Below are 16,762 nucleotides of genomic sequence, written 5' to 3'. Positions count from 1 at the left end.
TCAATCCTACCCATGCAGAACCTTCAGTGGATGGAGCTTTGGTGTAAGATGAAGAGTGACTGTGGGTAATAACATGGGCCATATGAAAATGTATATAGGAAGAGAAAAGACAGAGAAAGGAAGACTAGAAAAATGCAACCCAAAAACAACAAAAATGAAAGCACTGTTAAGGATGACACATAATACAAAAAGGCAAGAGGCCACCCATAATGACACTAAAAACACAGAGCTTTTACTGAGCCATGTAAAAAATTGTCTTGATTCTTGATTTTGCCCTGATTGTGGCTGGTTCTTTCACTGATAGTAAAGTCTTAATACCATTAGATAGTCAACACATTTCAGTGGCAAAATGTAAACAGAATATTAGAAGAAGAAAAAAAAACAGTTCAGCTTACATTTTGTCCGTTAATGCCAGCCAGACCTGGATCTCCTTTTTCTCCTGGTTCACCCTAGAAAGAAATAATTTATATAATGAAAAATGTTATATCCTGAGATCCTTTACTAAGAAAAAACAAGAGAGTTACATTGTTTAGGTATTTATAACAATGTGATTACTTTGCTAATCCCTTGAAAGAAACATTTATTAAAAAACAATTCTGAGTCCTAAAGCCAAAGAGAAGTTTAAAGGTTCAAAGAAAGGCTGCATAAAAATGATTAAACGGTAGAAATAGAACAAGGATTATTTATTTTCTTCTATAAGCAACAAAGAACTTTCTGGAGGGCAATTTGGCAATATGTATCAAGAATTTTAAATCTGTTCATTTACTTTGGTCCAGCAATTTTGCTTCTAAGAATATATCCTAGGGAAATAATCAGAGATGAAAAGTTTCAGGCACTAAATTGAAGAGTGCAATGTTATTTATAATAGTAAAAAAAAGAGAAACGTCCTAAATGTCCAGTAATAGGGAACTATTAAATAAATCATGGTATATAGATACATGGGATATGATGCAGCCATTAAAATCATATTTGTGAATTTTATTTTATACTATTTAAAAATTCTTATGCTGTAAAAAGTAAGACACCAGGGATTGACAAATTCAGTGAATACATGTTACAAATACCTATTCTTATTACTTTAGTTACAAATGTTCAAAATGGCCACTAATACTATTGTTTATAACACATATCCATAGTGACACATATTTTTGTTTGATTATCATCTGAAGGATGGATACATTTATTAGCAAATGCTCCATATCTGTAGCATAATTTTTTTAAAAATTAAATGGCTATGTATCTACCCTTCTAGCTACCTACTTGCCTACCAGCCTATGCATCCACCTACTATGGAACTTAGAAACAATATTTTGTTTCAAATATTTGTTTCAAACCAGAACAGTAAAAGTGGTTGACTTATGGATTCTGTGATTATGGGTGATTTTGTTCCTTCAGCATACTCTTGTTTTTCAATTTTTTTTTTTTAATTTTTTTTTCAACGTTTATTTATTTTTGGAACAGAGAGAGACAGAGCATGAACAGGGGAGGGGCAGAGAGAGAGGGAGACACAGAATCGGAAACAGGCTCCAGGCTCTGAGCCATCAGCCCAGAGCCTGACGCGGGGCTCGAACTCACGGGCCGCGAGATCGTGACCTGGCTGAAGTCGGACGCTTAACCGACTGCGCCACCCAGGCGCCCCATTGTTTTTCAATTTTTTAAAAACAAAACACATGTATTATCTGTATAATTAGTAAAAATATCTAAAAATAAAAGAATATATTATGCATATAAAGAACTCATCCAAGTCACAGTCTATCACATAACACTGTGTGTGTGTGTGTGTGTGTGTGTGTGTGTGTATGTGTAGTAGTAGTAGTAGTAATCTCTGCTTTGTGCCACTAGGATGCTTTTTATTCTCAATTTATTCTGTTGTTCTTCATTGTTTTCCTACAATGAACACTATTATTTTTATCTGAAACAAAAACTAAAGAAAAGAAAGCACCTGACTTTACAAGATAATACATTATATACTCTACTATCAGAAATACACACAGTCCCAATTATCTAAGACTATGTATTATTACTATATTGAAAACACAGGATATGAAGTAAAAGTAACTTGATTACTGGAGTATAAGAAATATATATAATATATAGGATAAACAAAACTATATACAAGTACATTGAGTGAAATAGGTTTAAGTTAGAATAAAGATGAAAAAATTTTTACATTTATATATTCTTGAAAGAGAGAGAGAGACTGGGGCGCCTGGGTGGCTCGGTGGGTTGAGCGTCCGACTTCAGCTCAGGTCACGATCTCGCGGTCGTGAGTTCGAGCCCCGCGTCAGGCTCTGGGCTGATGGCTCAGAGCCTGGAGCCTGTTTCCGATTCTGTGTCTCCCTCTCTCTCTGCCCCTCCCCCGTTCATGCTCTGTCTCTTCCTGTCCCAAAAATAAATAAACCTAAAAAAAAAAAATTAAAAAAAAAGAGAGAGAGAGCGCGCGTGCGCGCGCGCACAAGTGGGGGAGGGGCAGAGAGAGAGGGAGACACAGAATCGGAAGCAGGCTCCAGGCTCTGAGTTGTGAGCACAGAGCCCGACACAGGGCTTAAACTCACAAATTGTGAGATCATGACCTGAGCTGAAGTCGGATGCTTAACTGACTGAGCCACCCAGGTGCCCCAAACTGAATATTTTAAACTGAAAATGGAAGGGTGAGGAAATGCTCTAGAGCTGTGCTGTTCAATGTGCTAGCCACTAGCCCCAGGTTGTGATTTACATTTAAATTAATTAAGATTAAATAAAATTTAAAACTCTGTTCTTCAGTTGCCCTAGCCACTTTCAAGTGCTCAGTGGTATCTACACTATTGGGCTGTGCAGATTAGAACATTTCTGTTATTACAGAAAATTCCATTGAACAGTGCTGTTCTAGAAGATGTCATATATGCCAGAAAACAAAATAGGAATTAAGAGACTCAGAAATACACAGAAGAAAATATCTATCTAGTAAGGGGATAAGAGACAACATGGTGTCTAGATGGTGACATAAAATGTGTTCAGCACATGTTAATAGAATGAATTGAAATTTTTGGCACAAGGAGACAATATAATTCCAAAGATATCATCATGAACTTTCAGAATGTAACTCAGAATGAATATAGTCTTTATTCAAAATTAATGGTTTTCACAGGAGGAGAAATAAACAACTCTACATATTAAAGAGATATGTGCCTATAAGGAAATCTGCAACCTTGATAGAGGTAATAAAAGTTAAATAATAATCAGAGAGAGAACAGAGTTGATGATCTGATGGGGTTTATGCTGCATGGCAAGAGGATAAGAGATGTTCCAGAAGGGTAAAGAAGAAACATGCTGCTTCAATTTGATCACTGGCAAAAATCTACAATGGATTTTAAAAAGTATAATTATATAAAAAGCAATAACAGGGGTGCCTGGGTGGCTTAGTCAGTTGAGCATCTGACTCTTGATTTTGACTCAGGTCATGATCCCAGGGTCGTAGGATCAAGTCCTGTATTGAGCTCTGCACTGAGGATAGAGCCTGCTGAAGGTTCTCCTCTCTCTCTCTCTCTATCTCTCTCTCTCTCTCTCTCTCCCCCACTCCCAACACCCTTCTTGTGAACTCTTTTCTTCTCTTATAAAATTAAATTAAATTAAATTAAATTAAATTAAATTAAATTAAGAAAAAAAAGCAAGTATAGGCCATTGTGATCAAATAAGGTGGTTCACAAAAAAAAAACCAAGTCATTTACTTTTTCATTGTTACCAAATCCTTCTATAATGTTTACTACATGTCAAGCATTACTTTAAACATCTTATAATTCTGTGATAATCCAGCATAAGGATATGACTATTACTCTCACTTTACAGATGAAGAAACTGAAGACAGAGAGGTTAAGTAACTTGCTCAAGGTCACACAACTAATAAGAGGTAGAACCTGCCTCAGCATGGCTCCAGAGTCTGTACTCTAAAACTATTAAGCTCATTTGTTTTTGAAACCGTCCAGGGATGATAAAAAAATTCAGTGTATATCTGGATTTCTGCAAAGCAGGAGGCAAAGTCTCTTCAAGTGCTCCTCAGAGCAGGAAACAGAAATATGGCCCAGGTAATACTACTATTGGTGTGTATGTAACTGGGAGAAGAATGGTACCCAATAGATCTCTCCCACTCCTTCACCTATATGATGGTCTCTTCATCTTGGCATTATTGACAATTCTTTGCTGTGAGGGCTATCCTGTGCATTGTAGGATGTTTAACCTCAACCCTGGCCTCTACTCACTAGAGGCCAGTAGTCAGTCTCTCCCCCAGCCTGTCTATGTTCAGTCCTGACAAATAAAAATGTCTCTGAATATTGCCAAATTTTCCACAGAAGGTGAAATTACCTTCAGTTGCGAACCACTGATACATTATATATTATGAATATATATGCAACAGATTCAAGACATGAAATGTTACAACAGACTGAAACAATATGCTATAATGAACAACATAAATTTCATTGGGAATAAATGTGCAATCATGCATTTAATTCTGGATGGGTGAAAGAGCTGACTTGAAAATAAAAATATTGAACAGAAAAAATATAAAGTGAACATAGCTCAGAGCTTATGGTGAGTATGGTGCCTCTAAAATAGAACCAAAAGGGGGCGGCAAGATGGCGGCTTAGGAGGACGCTGGGCTCACCGCACGTCCTGCTGATCACTTAGATTCCATCTACATCTGCCTAAATAACCCAGAAAACCGCCAGAGGATTAGCAGAACGGAGTCGCCGGAGCCAAAGGCAGACGAGAGGCCCACGGAAGAGGGTAGGAAGGGCGGTGAGGCGGTGCGCGCTCCACGGACTGGCGGGAGGGAGCCGGGGCGGAGGGGCGGCTCGCCGGCCAAGCAGAGCCCCCGAGTCTGGCTTGCAAAAGCGGAGGGGCCTGACGGACTGTGTTCCCACAACAAGCGCGACTTAGCGTCTGGGAGGTCATAAGTTAACAGCTCTGCTCGGAAAGCGGGAAGGCTGGAGGACAAAGGGAGGGAGAGCTGCTGAGCCCCCTGACAACAGAGCTCAGTTTGGTGGGGAACAAAGGCGCTCGCCAGCGCCATCTCCCCCGCCCATCCCCCAGCCGAAATCCCAAAGAGAACCTGTTCCTGCCGGGGAACTTGCTCGCTCCGCGCAAACACCCAACTCTGCGCTTCGGCGGAGCCAAACCTCCGGCAGCGGATCTGACTCCCTCCCGCTGCCACAGGGCCCCTCCTGAAGTGGATCACCTAAGGAGAAGCGATCTAAGCCTGCCCCTCCTGCCCCTGAGCACCTTGCCTACCCACCCCAGCTAATACGCCAGATCCCCAGCATCACAAGCCTGGCACGGTGCAAGTAGCCCAGACGAGCCACACCACCCCACAGTGAATCCCGCCCCTAAGAGAGGGGAAGAGAAGGCACACACCAGTCTGACCGTGGCCCCAGCGGTGGGCTGGGGTCTGACTGCGGCCCCGCCCACCAACTCCAGTTATACACTACAGCACAGGGGAAGTGCCCTGCAGGTCCTCACCACGCCAGGGACTATCCAAAATGACCAAGCGGAAGAACTCCCCTCAGAAGAATCTCCAGGAAATAACAACAGCTAATGAGCTGATCAAAAAGGATTTAAATAATATAACAGAAAGTGAATTTAGAATAATAGTCATAAAATTAATCGCTGGGCTTGAAAACAGTATACAGGACAGCAGAGAATCTCTTGCTACAGAGATCAAGGGACTAAGGAACAGTCACGAGGAGCTGAAAAACGCTTTAAACGAAATGCATAACAAAATGGAAACCACCACAGCTCGGCTTGAAGAGGCAGAGGAGAGAATAGGTGAACTAGAAGATAAAGTTATGGAAAAAGAGGAAGCTGAGAAAAAGAGAGATAAAAAAATCCAGGAGTATGAGGGGAAAATTAGAGAACTAAGTGATACACTAAAAAGAAATAATATACGCATAATTGGTATCCCAGAGGAGGAAGAGAGAGGGAAAGGTGCTGAAGGGGTACTTGAAGAAATAATAGCTGAGAACTTCCCTGAACTGGGGAAGGAAAAAGGCATTGAAATCCAAGAGGCACAGAGAACTCCCTTCAGACGTAACTTGAATCGATCTTCTGCACGACATATCATAGTGAAACTGGCAAAATACAAGGATAAAGAGAAAATTCTGAAAGCAGCAAGGGGTAAGCGTGCCCTCACATATAAAGGGAGACCTATAAGACTCGTGACTGATCTCTCTTTTGAAACTTGGCAGGCCAGAAAGAATTGGCACGAGATTTTCAGGGTGCTAGACAGAAAAAATATGCAGCCGAGAATCCTTTATCCAGCAAGTCTGTCATTTAGAATAGAAGGAGAGATAAAGGTCTTCCCAAACAAACAAAAACTGAAGGAATTTGTCACCACTAAACCAGCCCTACAAGAGATCCTAAGGGGGACCCTGTGAGACAAAGTCCCAGAGACATCACTACAAGCATAAAACATACAGACATCACAATGACTCTAAACCCGTATCTTTCTATAATAACACTGAATGTAAATGGATTAAATGCGCCAACCAAAAGACATAGGGTATCAGAATGGATAAAAAAACAAGACCCATCTATTTGCTGTCTACAAGAGACTCATTTTAGACCTGAGGACACCTTTAGATTGAGAGTGAGGGGATGGAGAACTATTTATCATGCGACTGGAAGCCAAAAGAAAGCTGGAGTAGCCATACTTATATCAGACAAACTAGACTTTAAATTAAAGGCTGTAACAAGAGATGAAGAAGGACATTATATAATAGTTACAGGGTCTATCCATCAGGAAGAGCTAACAATTATAAATGTCTATGCACCGAATACCGGAGCCCCCAAATATATAAAACAATTACTCATAAACATAAGCAACCTTATTGATAAGAATGTGGTAATTGCAGGGGACTTTAATACACCACTTACAGAAATGGATAGATCATCTAGACACACGGTCAATAAAGAAACAAGGGCCCTGAATGAGACATTGGATCAGATGGACTTGACAGATCTATTTAGAACTCTGCATCCCAAAGCAACAGAATATACTTTCTTCTCGAGTGCACATGGAACATTCTCCAAGATAGATCATATACTGGGTCACAAAACAGCCCTTCATAAGTTTACAAGAATTGAAATTATACCATGCTTACTTTCAGACCACAATGCTATGAAGCTTGAAATCAACCACAGAAAAAAGTCTGGAAAACCTCCAAAAGCATGGAGGTTAAAGAACACCCTACTAACGAATGAGTGGGTCAACCAGGCAATTAGAGAAGAAATTAAAAAATATATGGAAACAAACGAAAATGAAAATACAACAATCCAAACGCTTTGGGACACAGCAAAGGCAGTCCTGAGAGGAAAATACATTGCAATCCAGGCCTATCTCAAGAAACAAGAAAAATCCCAAATACAAAATCTAACAGCACACCTAAAGGAACTAGAAGCAGAACAGCAAAGGCAGCCTAAGCCCAGCAGAAGAAGAGAAATAATAAAGATCAGGGCAGAAATAAACAATATAGAAACTAAAAAAACTGTAGAGCAGATCAACGAAACCAAGAGTTGGTTTTTTGAAAAAATAAACAAAATTGACAAACCTCTAGCCAGGCTTCTCAAAAAGAAAAGGGAGATGACCCAAATAGATAAAATCATGAATGAAAATGGAATTATTACAACCAATCCCTCAGAGATACAAACAATTATCAGGGAATACTATGAAAAATTATATGCCAACAAACTGGACAACCTGGAAGAAATGGACAAATTCCTGAACAACCACACTCTTCCAAAACTCAATCAGGAGGAAATAGAAAGCTTGAACAGACCCATAACCAGCGAAGAAATTGAATCGGTTATCAAAAATCTCCCAACAAATAAGAGTCCAGGACCAGATGGCTTCCCAGGGGAGTTCTACCAGACGTTTAAAGCAGAGATAATACCTATCCTTCTCAAGCTATTCCAAGAAATAGAAAGAGAAGGAAAACTTCCAGACTCATTCTATGAAGCCAGTATTACTTTGATTCCTAAACCAGACAGAGACCCAGTAAAAAAAGAGAACTACAGGCCAATATCCCTGATGAATATGGATGCAAAAATTCTCAATAAGGTACTAGCAAATCGAATTCAACGGCATATAAAAAGAATTATTCACCATGATCAAGTGGGATTCATTCCTGGGATGCAGGGCTGGTTCAACATTCGCAAATCAATCAACGTGATACATCACATTAACAAAAAAAAAGAGAAGAACCATATGATCCTGTCAATCGATGCAGAAAAGGCCTTCGACAAAATCCAGCACCCTTTCTTAATAAAAACCCTTGAGAAAGTCGGGATAGAAGGAACATACTTAAAGATCATAAAAGCCATTTATGAAAAGCCCACAGCTAACATCATCCTCAACGGGGAAAAACTGAGAGCTTTTTCCCTGAGATCAGGAACACGACAAGGATGCCCACTCTCACCGCTGCTGTTTAACATAGTGCTGGAAGTTCTAGCATCAGCAATCAGACAACAAAAGGAAATCAAAGGCATCCAAATTGGCAAAGATGAAGTCAAGCTTTCGCTTTTTGCAGATGACATGATATTATACATGGAAAATCCGATAGACTCCACCAAAAGTCTGCTAGAACTGATACAGGAATTCAGCAAAGTTGCAGGATACAAAATCAATGTACAGAAATCAGTTGCATTCTTATACACTAACAATGAAGCAACAGAAAGACAAATAAAGAAACTGATCCCATTCACAATTGCACCAAGAAGCATAAAATACCTAGGAATAAATCTAACCAAAGATGTAAAGGATCTGTATGCTGAAAATTATAGAAAGCTTATGAAGGAAATTGAAGAAGATTTAAAGAAATGGAAAGACATCCCCTGCTCATGGATTGGAAAAATAAATATTGTCAAAATGTCAATACTACCCAAAGCTATCTACACATTCAATGCAATCCCAATCAAAATTGCACCAGCATTCTTCTCGAAACTAGAACAAGCAATCCTAAAATTCATATGGAACCACAAAAGGCCCCGAATAGCCAAAGGAATTTTGAAGAAGACCAAAGCAGGAGGCATCACAATCCCAGACTTTAGCCTCTACTACAAAGCTGTCATCATCAAGACAGCATGGTATTGGCACCAAAACAGACACATAGACCAATGGAATAGAATAGAAACCCCAGAACTAGACCCACAAACGTATGGCCAACTCATCTTTGACAAAGCAGGAAAGAACATCCAATGGAAAAAAGACAGCCTCTTTAACAAATGGTGCTGGGAGAACTGGACAGCAACATGCAGAAGGTTGAAACTAGACCACTTTCTCACACCATTCACAAAAATAAACTCAAAATGGATAAAGGACCTAAATGTGAGACAGGAAACCATCAAAACCTTAGAGGAGAAAGCAGGAAAAGACCTCTCTGACCTCAGCCGTAGCAATCTCTTACTGGACACATCCCCAAAGGCAAGGGAATTAAAAGCAAAAGTGAATTACTGGGACCTTATGAAGATAAAAAGCTTCTGCACAGCCAAGGAAACAACCAACAAAACTAAAAGGCAACCAACGGAATGGGAAAAGATATTCGCAAATGACATATCGGACAAAGGGCTAGTATCCAAAATCTATAAAGAGCTCACCAAACTCCACACCCGAAAAACAAATAACCCAGTGAAGAAATGGGCAGAAAACATGAATAGACACTTCTCTAAAGAAGACATCCGGATGGCCAACAGGCACATGAAAAGATGTTCAGCGTCGCTCCTTATCAGGGAAATACAAATCAAAACCACACTCAGGTATCACCTCACGCCAGTCAGAGTGGCCAAAATGAACAAATCCGGAGACTATAGATGCTGGAGAGGATGTGGAGAAACGGGAACCCTCTTGCACTGTTGGTGGGAATGCAAATTGGTGCAGCCGCTCTGGAAAGCAGTGTGGAGGTTCCTCAGAAAATTAAAAATAGACCTACCCTATGACCCAGCAATAGCACTGCTAGGAATTTATCCAAGGGATACAGGAGCACTGATGCATAGGGCCACGTGTACCCCAATGTTCATAGCAGCACTCTCAACAATAGCCAAATTATGGAAAGAGCCTAAATGTCCATCAACTGATGAATGGATAAAGAAATTGTGGTTTATATACACAATGGAATATTACGTGGCAATGAGAAAAAATGAAATATGGCCTTTCGTAGCAACGTGGATGGAACTGGAGAGTGTGATGCTAAGTGAAATAAGCCATACAGAGAAAGACAGATACCATATGGTTTCACTCTTATGTGGATCCTGAGAAACTTCACAGGAACCCATGGGGGAGGGGAAGGAAAAAAAAAAAAAAAAGAGGTTAGAATGGGAGAGAGCCAAAGCATAAGAGACTTAAAAACTGAGAACAAACTGAGGGTTGATGGGGGGTGGGAGGGAGGAGAGGGTGGGTGATGGGTATTGAGGAGGGCACCTTTTGGGATGAGCACTGGGTGTTGTATGGAAACCAATTTTTCAATAAATTTCATAAAAAAAAAAATAAATAAAAAAAAAATAAATAAAAAAAAAAAATAAAATAGAACCAAAAGAAGAAAATCATAATAGAAAAAATATATTTGACAAAATAATAATTATAAACTTGTAAGAAAAAAATATAAACTAAACTAAAAGGCAAATGACAAGATGGGAAAAAGTATCATATGGTGGCTTAATAGTTAACATTATTAATATGCAAAGAGTTCTGATCATTTATAAGAAAAATAATAATATCCAACTGGTAACTGAGCATAGAACAAATCAGACAATTCACCATAAGGAATACAAAAGAAATGTTACTTGTGGCAATGAGAAAGAATGAAATATGGCCTTTTGTAGCAACATGGATGGAACTGGAGAGTGTTATGCTAAGTGAAATAAGTCATACAGAGAAAGACAGATACCATATGTTTTCACTCTTATGTGGATCCTGAGAAACTTAACAGAAGACCATGGGGGAGGGGAAGGGGGAAAAACAGTTATAGAGAGGGAGGAAGCCAAAACATAAGAGACTCTTAAAAACTGAGAACAAACTGAGGGTTGATGGGGGGTGGGAGGGAGGAGAGGGTGGGTGATGGGTATTGAAATAAATAAATAAATAAATAAATAAATAAATAAATAAATAAACAAGCAAACTTAAAAAAAAAAGAAATGTTGCTTGACAATTCATGTTTTACCAGTATTAATTCATCAGGTTATATGTTAGCACTAGATGAGTTCTGAAACTTCTCCCTTGTAGATCAGAACAAATACTGTTAAAATGTCTACACTACCCAAAGCAATCTACATATTTAATGAAATCCCTATCAAAATTCCACTAGAATTTTTCACAGAGCTAGAACAAACAATTCTAAAATTTGTACGGAACCAGAAAAGACCCCAAATAGCCAAAACAATCTTGAGAAAGAAAAGCAAAGCTGAGAGCATCACAATTCCGGACTTCAAGTTATATTACAAAGCTATAGTAATCAAGACTGTATGGTCTTGGCATAAAAACAGACACATAGATCAGTGTAACAGAATAGAGAATCCAGAAATGAACCCACAACTATGTGGTCTACTAATCTTCAACAAAGCAGGAAAGAATATCCAATGGAAAAAAGACAGTCACTTCAACAAATGATGTTGGGAAAACTGGACAGCTCTATGCAAAAGAATGAAACTGGAAAACTTTCTTATGCCATACACAAAAATAAATTTAAAATGGATGAAAGACCTAAATATGAGACAGGAGATCATCAAAATCCTAGAGGAGAACACAAGCAGCAATCTCTTTGACATCAGCTATAGCATCTTCTTACTAGATACATTTCCAGAGGCCAGGGAAACACAAGCAAAAAAAAAACTGTTGGGACTTTATCAAGATAAAAAGGTTCTGTACAGCAAAGGAAACAATCAACAAAAGGGCAACCTTCAGAATAGGAAAGGATATTTGCAAATTAAATATCTGATAAAGGGTTAATATCCAAACTCTACAAAGAACTCACGAAACTCAACACCCCCCAAAAAATAATTCAAATAAGAAATGGGCAGAAAACATGAATAGACATTTTCCCAAAGAAGACGTACATATCTCCAACAGATACAGGAAAAGATGCTCAACATCACTCATCATCAGGGAACTACAAATCAAAACTACAATGAGAAGGAATTCACCCCAAAAGAAAGAGCATGAAGAAATGACAGCCAGGGATTTAACCAACACAGATACAAGCAAGATGTCTGAACCAGAAGTTAGAATAATGATAATAAGAATACTAGCTGGAGTCAAAAATAGATTAGAATCCCTTTCTGCAGAGATAAAAGAAGCTAAAAATAGCCACAGTGAAATTAAAAATGCAATAACTAAGTTGCAATCACGGATGGATGCAGCAGCGGCAAGGATGGATGAGGCAGAACAGAGAACCAGCCATATAGAGGACAAACTTATAGAGAATAATGAAGCAGAAAAAAAAGAGAAAGGCAAAAGAGCATGATTTAAGAATTAGAGAAATCAGTGACTCATTAAAAAGGAACATCAGAATCATAGGGGTCCCAGAAGAGGAAGAGAGAGAAATAGGGGTAGAAGGGTTATGTGAGCACATCACAGCAGAAAATTTTGCTAACCTGGGGAAAGACACAGACATCAAAATCCAGGAAGCACAGAGGACCCCCATTAGATTCAACAAAAACCGACCATCAACAAGGCATATCATAGTCAAATTCACAAAATACTCAGGAAAGGAAAGAATCATGAAAGCAGCAAGGGAAAAAAAAAAAAGTCCCTAACCTACAAGGGAAGACAGATCAGGTTTGCAGCAGACCTATCCACAGAAACTTGGCAGGTCAGAAAGGAATGGCAGGATATATTCAGTGTGCTGAATCAGAAAAATATGCAGCCAAGAATTCTTTATCCAACAAGGCTGTCATTCAAAATAGAAGGAGAGATAAAAAGTTTCCCAGACAAACAAAAACTAAAGGAGTTTGTGACCACTAAAGCAGCCTTGTGAGAAATTTTAACGGGGACTCTCTGAGGGGAGAAAAGATGGGAAAAACCCATATATACATACATATATATACATATATATATATATATATATATATATGTATGTGTATATATACATACATATATATACACATATGAATAAATAAATACCAAAAGCAACAAAGATTAGAAAGTACCAGAGAACACCACCAGAAACTCCAACTCTACAAGCATCATAATGGCAATATATTCATATCTTTCAGTACTCACTCTAAACGTCAATGGACTCAAAGCTCTAATCAAAAGACATAGGATAACAGAATGGATAAAAAAACAAAATCCTTCCATATACTGTTTACAAGAGGCCCACTTTAGACCTAAAGACACCTTCAGATTGAAAATAAGGGGATGGAGAACCATCTATCATGCTAATGGTCAACGAAAGAAAGCCAGAATAGCCATACTTATATCAGAAAATCTAGACTTTAAAATAAAGACTGTATCAAGAGATGCAGAAGGGCATTATATCATAATCAAGGGGGCTATCCACCAAGAAGACCTAACAATTGTAAACATTTATGTGCCAAATGTAAAAGCACCCAAATATATAAATCAATTCATCACAAACATAAAGAAACTCATCGATAGTAATACCATAATAGTAGGAGGCTTCAACACCCCACTCACAGCAATAGACAGATCATCTAATAAAGAAAAATCAACAAGGAAACAATGGCTTTGAATGGCACACTACACCAGATGGACTTAACAGATATATTCCGAACATTTCATCCTAAAGCAGCAGAGTATACATTCTTCTCCAGTGCACATGGAATGTTCTCCAGAATAGACCATATACTGGGATACAAATCAGCCCTAAGTAAGTACAAAAAGATCAAGATCATACCATGCATATTTTCAGATCACAATGCTCTGAAACTCAAAATCAACCACAAGAAAAAATTTGGAAAGGTAACAAATACTTGGAGACTGAATAACATCCTACTAAAGAATGAATGGGCTAACCAAGAAGTTAAAGAGGAAATTAAAAAAGTATATGGAAGCCAAAGAAAATGATAACACCACAACCCAAAACCTCTGGGATGCAGCAAAGGCGGTCATAAGAGGAAACTATATAGCAATCCGGCCTTCCTAAAGAAGGAAGAAAGATCTCACATACACAACCTAACCTTATGCCTTAAGGAGCTGGAAAAAGAATAGCAAATAAAACCCAAAACCAGTAGAAGACAGGAAACAATAAAGATTAGAGCACAAATTAATGCTTTTGAAACCAAAAAACAGTAGAACAGATCAATGAAACCAGAAGCTGGTTCTTTGGAAGAATTAACAAAATTAATAAACCACTAGCCAGTTTGATCAAAAAGAAAAAGGAAACGACCCAAATAAATAAAATCAAGAATGAAAGAGGACAAATCACAACCAACACAGCAGAAATATAAACAATAATAAGAGAATATTATGAGCAATTATATGCCAGTAAAATGGGAAATCTAGAAGAAATGGACAAATTCCTAGAAACATATACACTACCAAAACTGAAACAGGAAGAAATAGAAAATTTGAACAGACCCATAACCAGGAAGGAAATCGAATTAGTAATCAAAATCTGCCAAAAAGCAAGAGTCCAGGGCCAGATGGCTTTCCAGGTGAATTCTACCAAACATTTAAGGAAGAGTTAACCCCTATTCTCTTCAAACTTTCAAAAAAATAGAAATGGAAGGAAACTTCCAAACTCTTTCTATGAAGCCAGCATTACCTTGATTCTAAAACCAGACAGAGACCCTGCTAAAAAGGAGAACTATAGACCAATTTCTCTGATGAACATGGATGCAAAAATCCTCAACAAGATATTAGCCAACCGGATCCAACAATACATTAAAAAAATTATTCACCACGACCAAGTGTGATCTATACCTGGGATGCAGGGCTGGTTCAATGTCTGCAAAACAATTAATGTGATTCATCACATCAGTAAAGAAAGGACAAGAACCATATGATCCTCTCAATAGATGCAGAGAAAGCATTTGACAAAATACAGCATCCTTTCTTGATCAAAACCCTCAAGAAAGTAGGGATAGAAGGAGCATACTTCGAGATCATAAAAGTCATATATGAATGACCCAATGCTAATATCATCCTCAATGGGGAAAAACTGGGAGCTTTCCCCCTAAGGTCAGGAACAAGACAGGGATGTCCACTCTCACCACTGTTATTCAACATAGTATTGGAAGTCTTAGCCACTGCAATCAGACAACACAAAGAAATAAAAGGCATCCAAATTGGCCAGGAGGAGGTCAAACTTTCACTCTTCGCAGATGACATGATACTCTATATGGAAAACCTAAAAGATTCCACCAAAAAACTGCTAGAATTGATTCATGAATTCAGCAAAGTTGCAGGATATAAAATCAACACACACAAATCAGTTGCATTCCTATATACCAACAATGAAGCAACAGAAAGAGAAATCAAGGAATCGATCCCATTTATAATTGCACCAAAAACCATAAAATACCTAGAAATAAATCCAACCAAAGAGGTGAAAAATCTACACACTGAAAACTATAGAAAGCTTATGAAATAAATTGAAGAAGACACAAAAAAATGGAAAAATATTCCATGCTCCTGCATAGGAAGAACAAATATTGTTAAAATGTCAATACTACCCAAAGCAATCTACATATTCAATGAAATCCCTATCAAAATAACACCAGCATTCTTCACAGAGCTAGAACAAATAATCCTAAAATTTGTATGGAAACAGAAAAGAGCCTGAATAGCCAAAGCAGTCCTGAAAAAGAAAACCAAAGCAGGAGGCATCACAATCCCAGACTTCAAGCTATTCTACAAAGCTGTAATCATCAAGACAGTATGGTCCTGGCACAAGAACAGACACCCAGATCACCCAGAATAGAGAACCCAGAAGTGGACCCACAAATGTATGGCCAACTCATCTTTGACAAAGCAGGAAAGAATATCCAATGGGATAAAGACAGTCTCTTCAGCAAGTGGGGCTGGGAAAACTGGACAGCGACATGCAGAAGAATGAACCTGGACCACTTTCTTATACCACACACAAAAATAAACTCAAAATGGATGAAAGACTTCAATGTAAGACAGGAAGTCATCAAAATCCTTGAGGAGAAAGCAGGCAAAAACCTCTCTTTGATCTTGGCCGCAGCAACTTCTTACTCAACACGTCTCCAGAGGCAAGGGAAACAAAAGCAAAAATGAACTACTGGGACCTCATCAAAATAAAAAGCTTCTGCACAGTGAAGGAAACAATCAACAAAACTAAAAGGCAACCGACAGAATGGGAAAAGATATTTGCAAATGACATATCAGATAAAGGGTTAGTATCCAAAATTTACAAAGAACTTATCAAACTCAACACCCAAAAAACAAATAATCCAGTGAAGAAATGGGCAAAAGACATGAATAGACACTTCTCCAAAGAAGACATCCAGATGGCTAACCAACACATGAAAAAAATACTCAACATCACTCATCATCAGGGAAATACAAATCAAAACCACAATGAGATACCACATTCCACCTGTCAGAATGGCTAACATTAACAACTCAGGCAAGAACAGATGTTGGCCAGAATGCGGAGAAAGAGGATCTTTTTTGCATTGTTGGTGGGAATGCAAGCTGGTGCAGCTACTCTGGAAAACAGTATGGAGGCTCCTCAAAAAACTAAAAACAGAACTACCCTACGACCCAGCAATTGCACTACTAGGCATTTATCCACGGGATACAGGTGTGCTG

The 16,762-nt window shown here is 38.5% G+C and overlaps 1 protein-coding gene across 1 annotated transcript in view; it reads right to left on the bottom strand.

The window, feature by feature from the left end:
• COL19A1 (collagen type XIX alpha 1 chain) overlaps window positions 1-16,762 on the bottom strand; it is a 354,142-nt gene that overhangs the window by 181,028 nt on the left and 156,352 nt on the right. The window contains exon 12 of the mRNA XM_047860196.1: window positions 396-449. Within this exon, the coding sequence (XP_047716152.1) occupies window positions 396-449 (54 nt within the window). The remainder of the gene's footprint in view (window positions 1-395; window positions 450-16,762) is intronic.

Source organism: Prionailurus viverrinus, chromosome B2, assembly GCF_022837055.1.
Source record: "Prionailurus viverrinus isolate Anna chromosome B2, UM_Priviv_1.0, whole genome shotgun sequence".
Lineage (NCBI taxonomy): Eukaryota > Metazoa > Chordata > Mammalia > Carnivora > Felidae > Prionailurus > Prionailurus viverrinus.
This window is presented reverse-complemented; position numbering and strand designations above follow the sequence as displayed.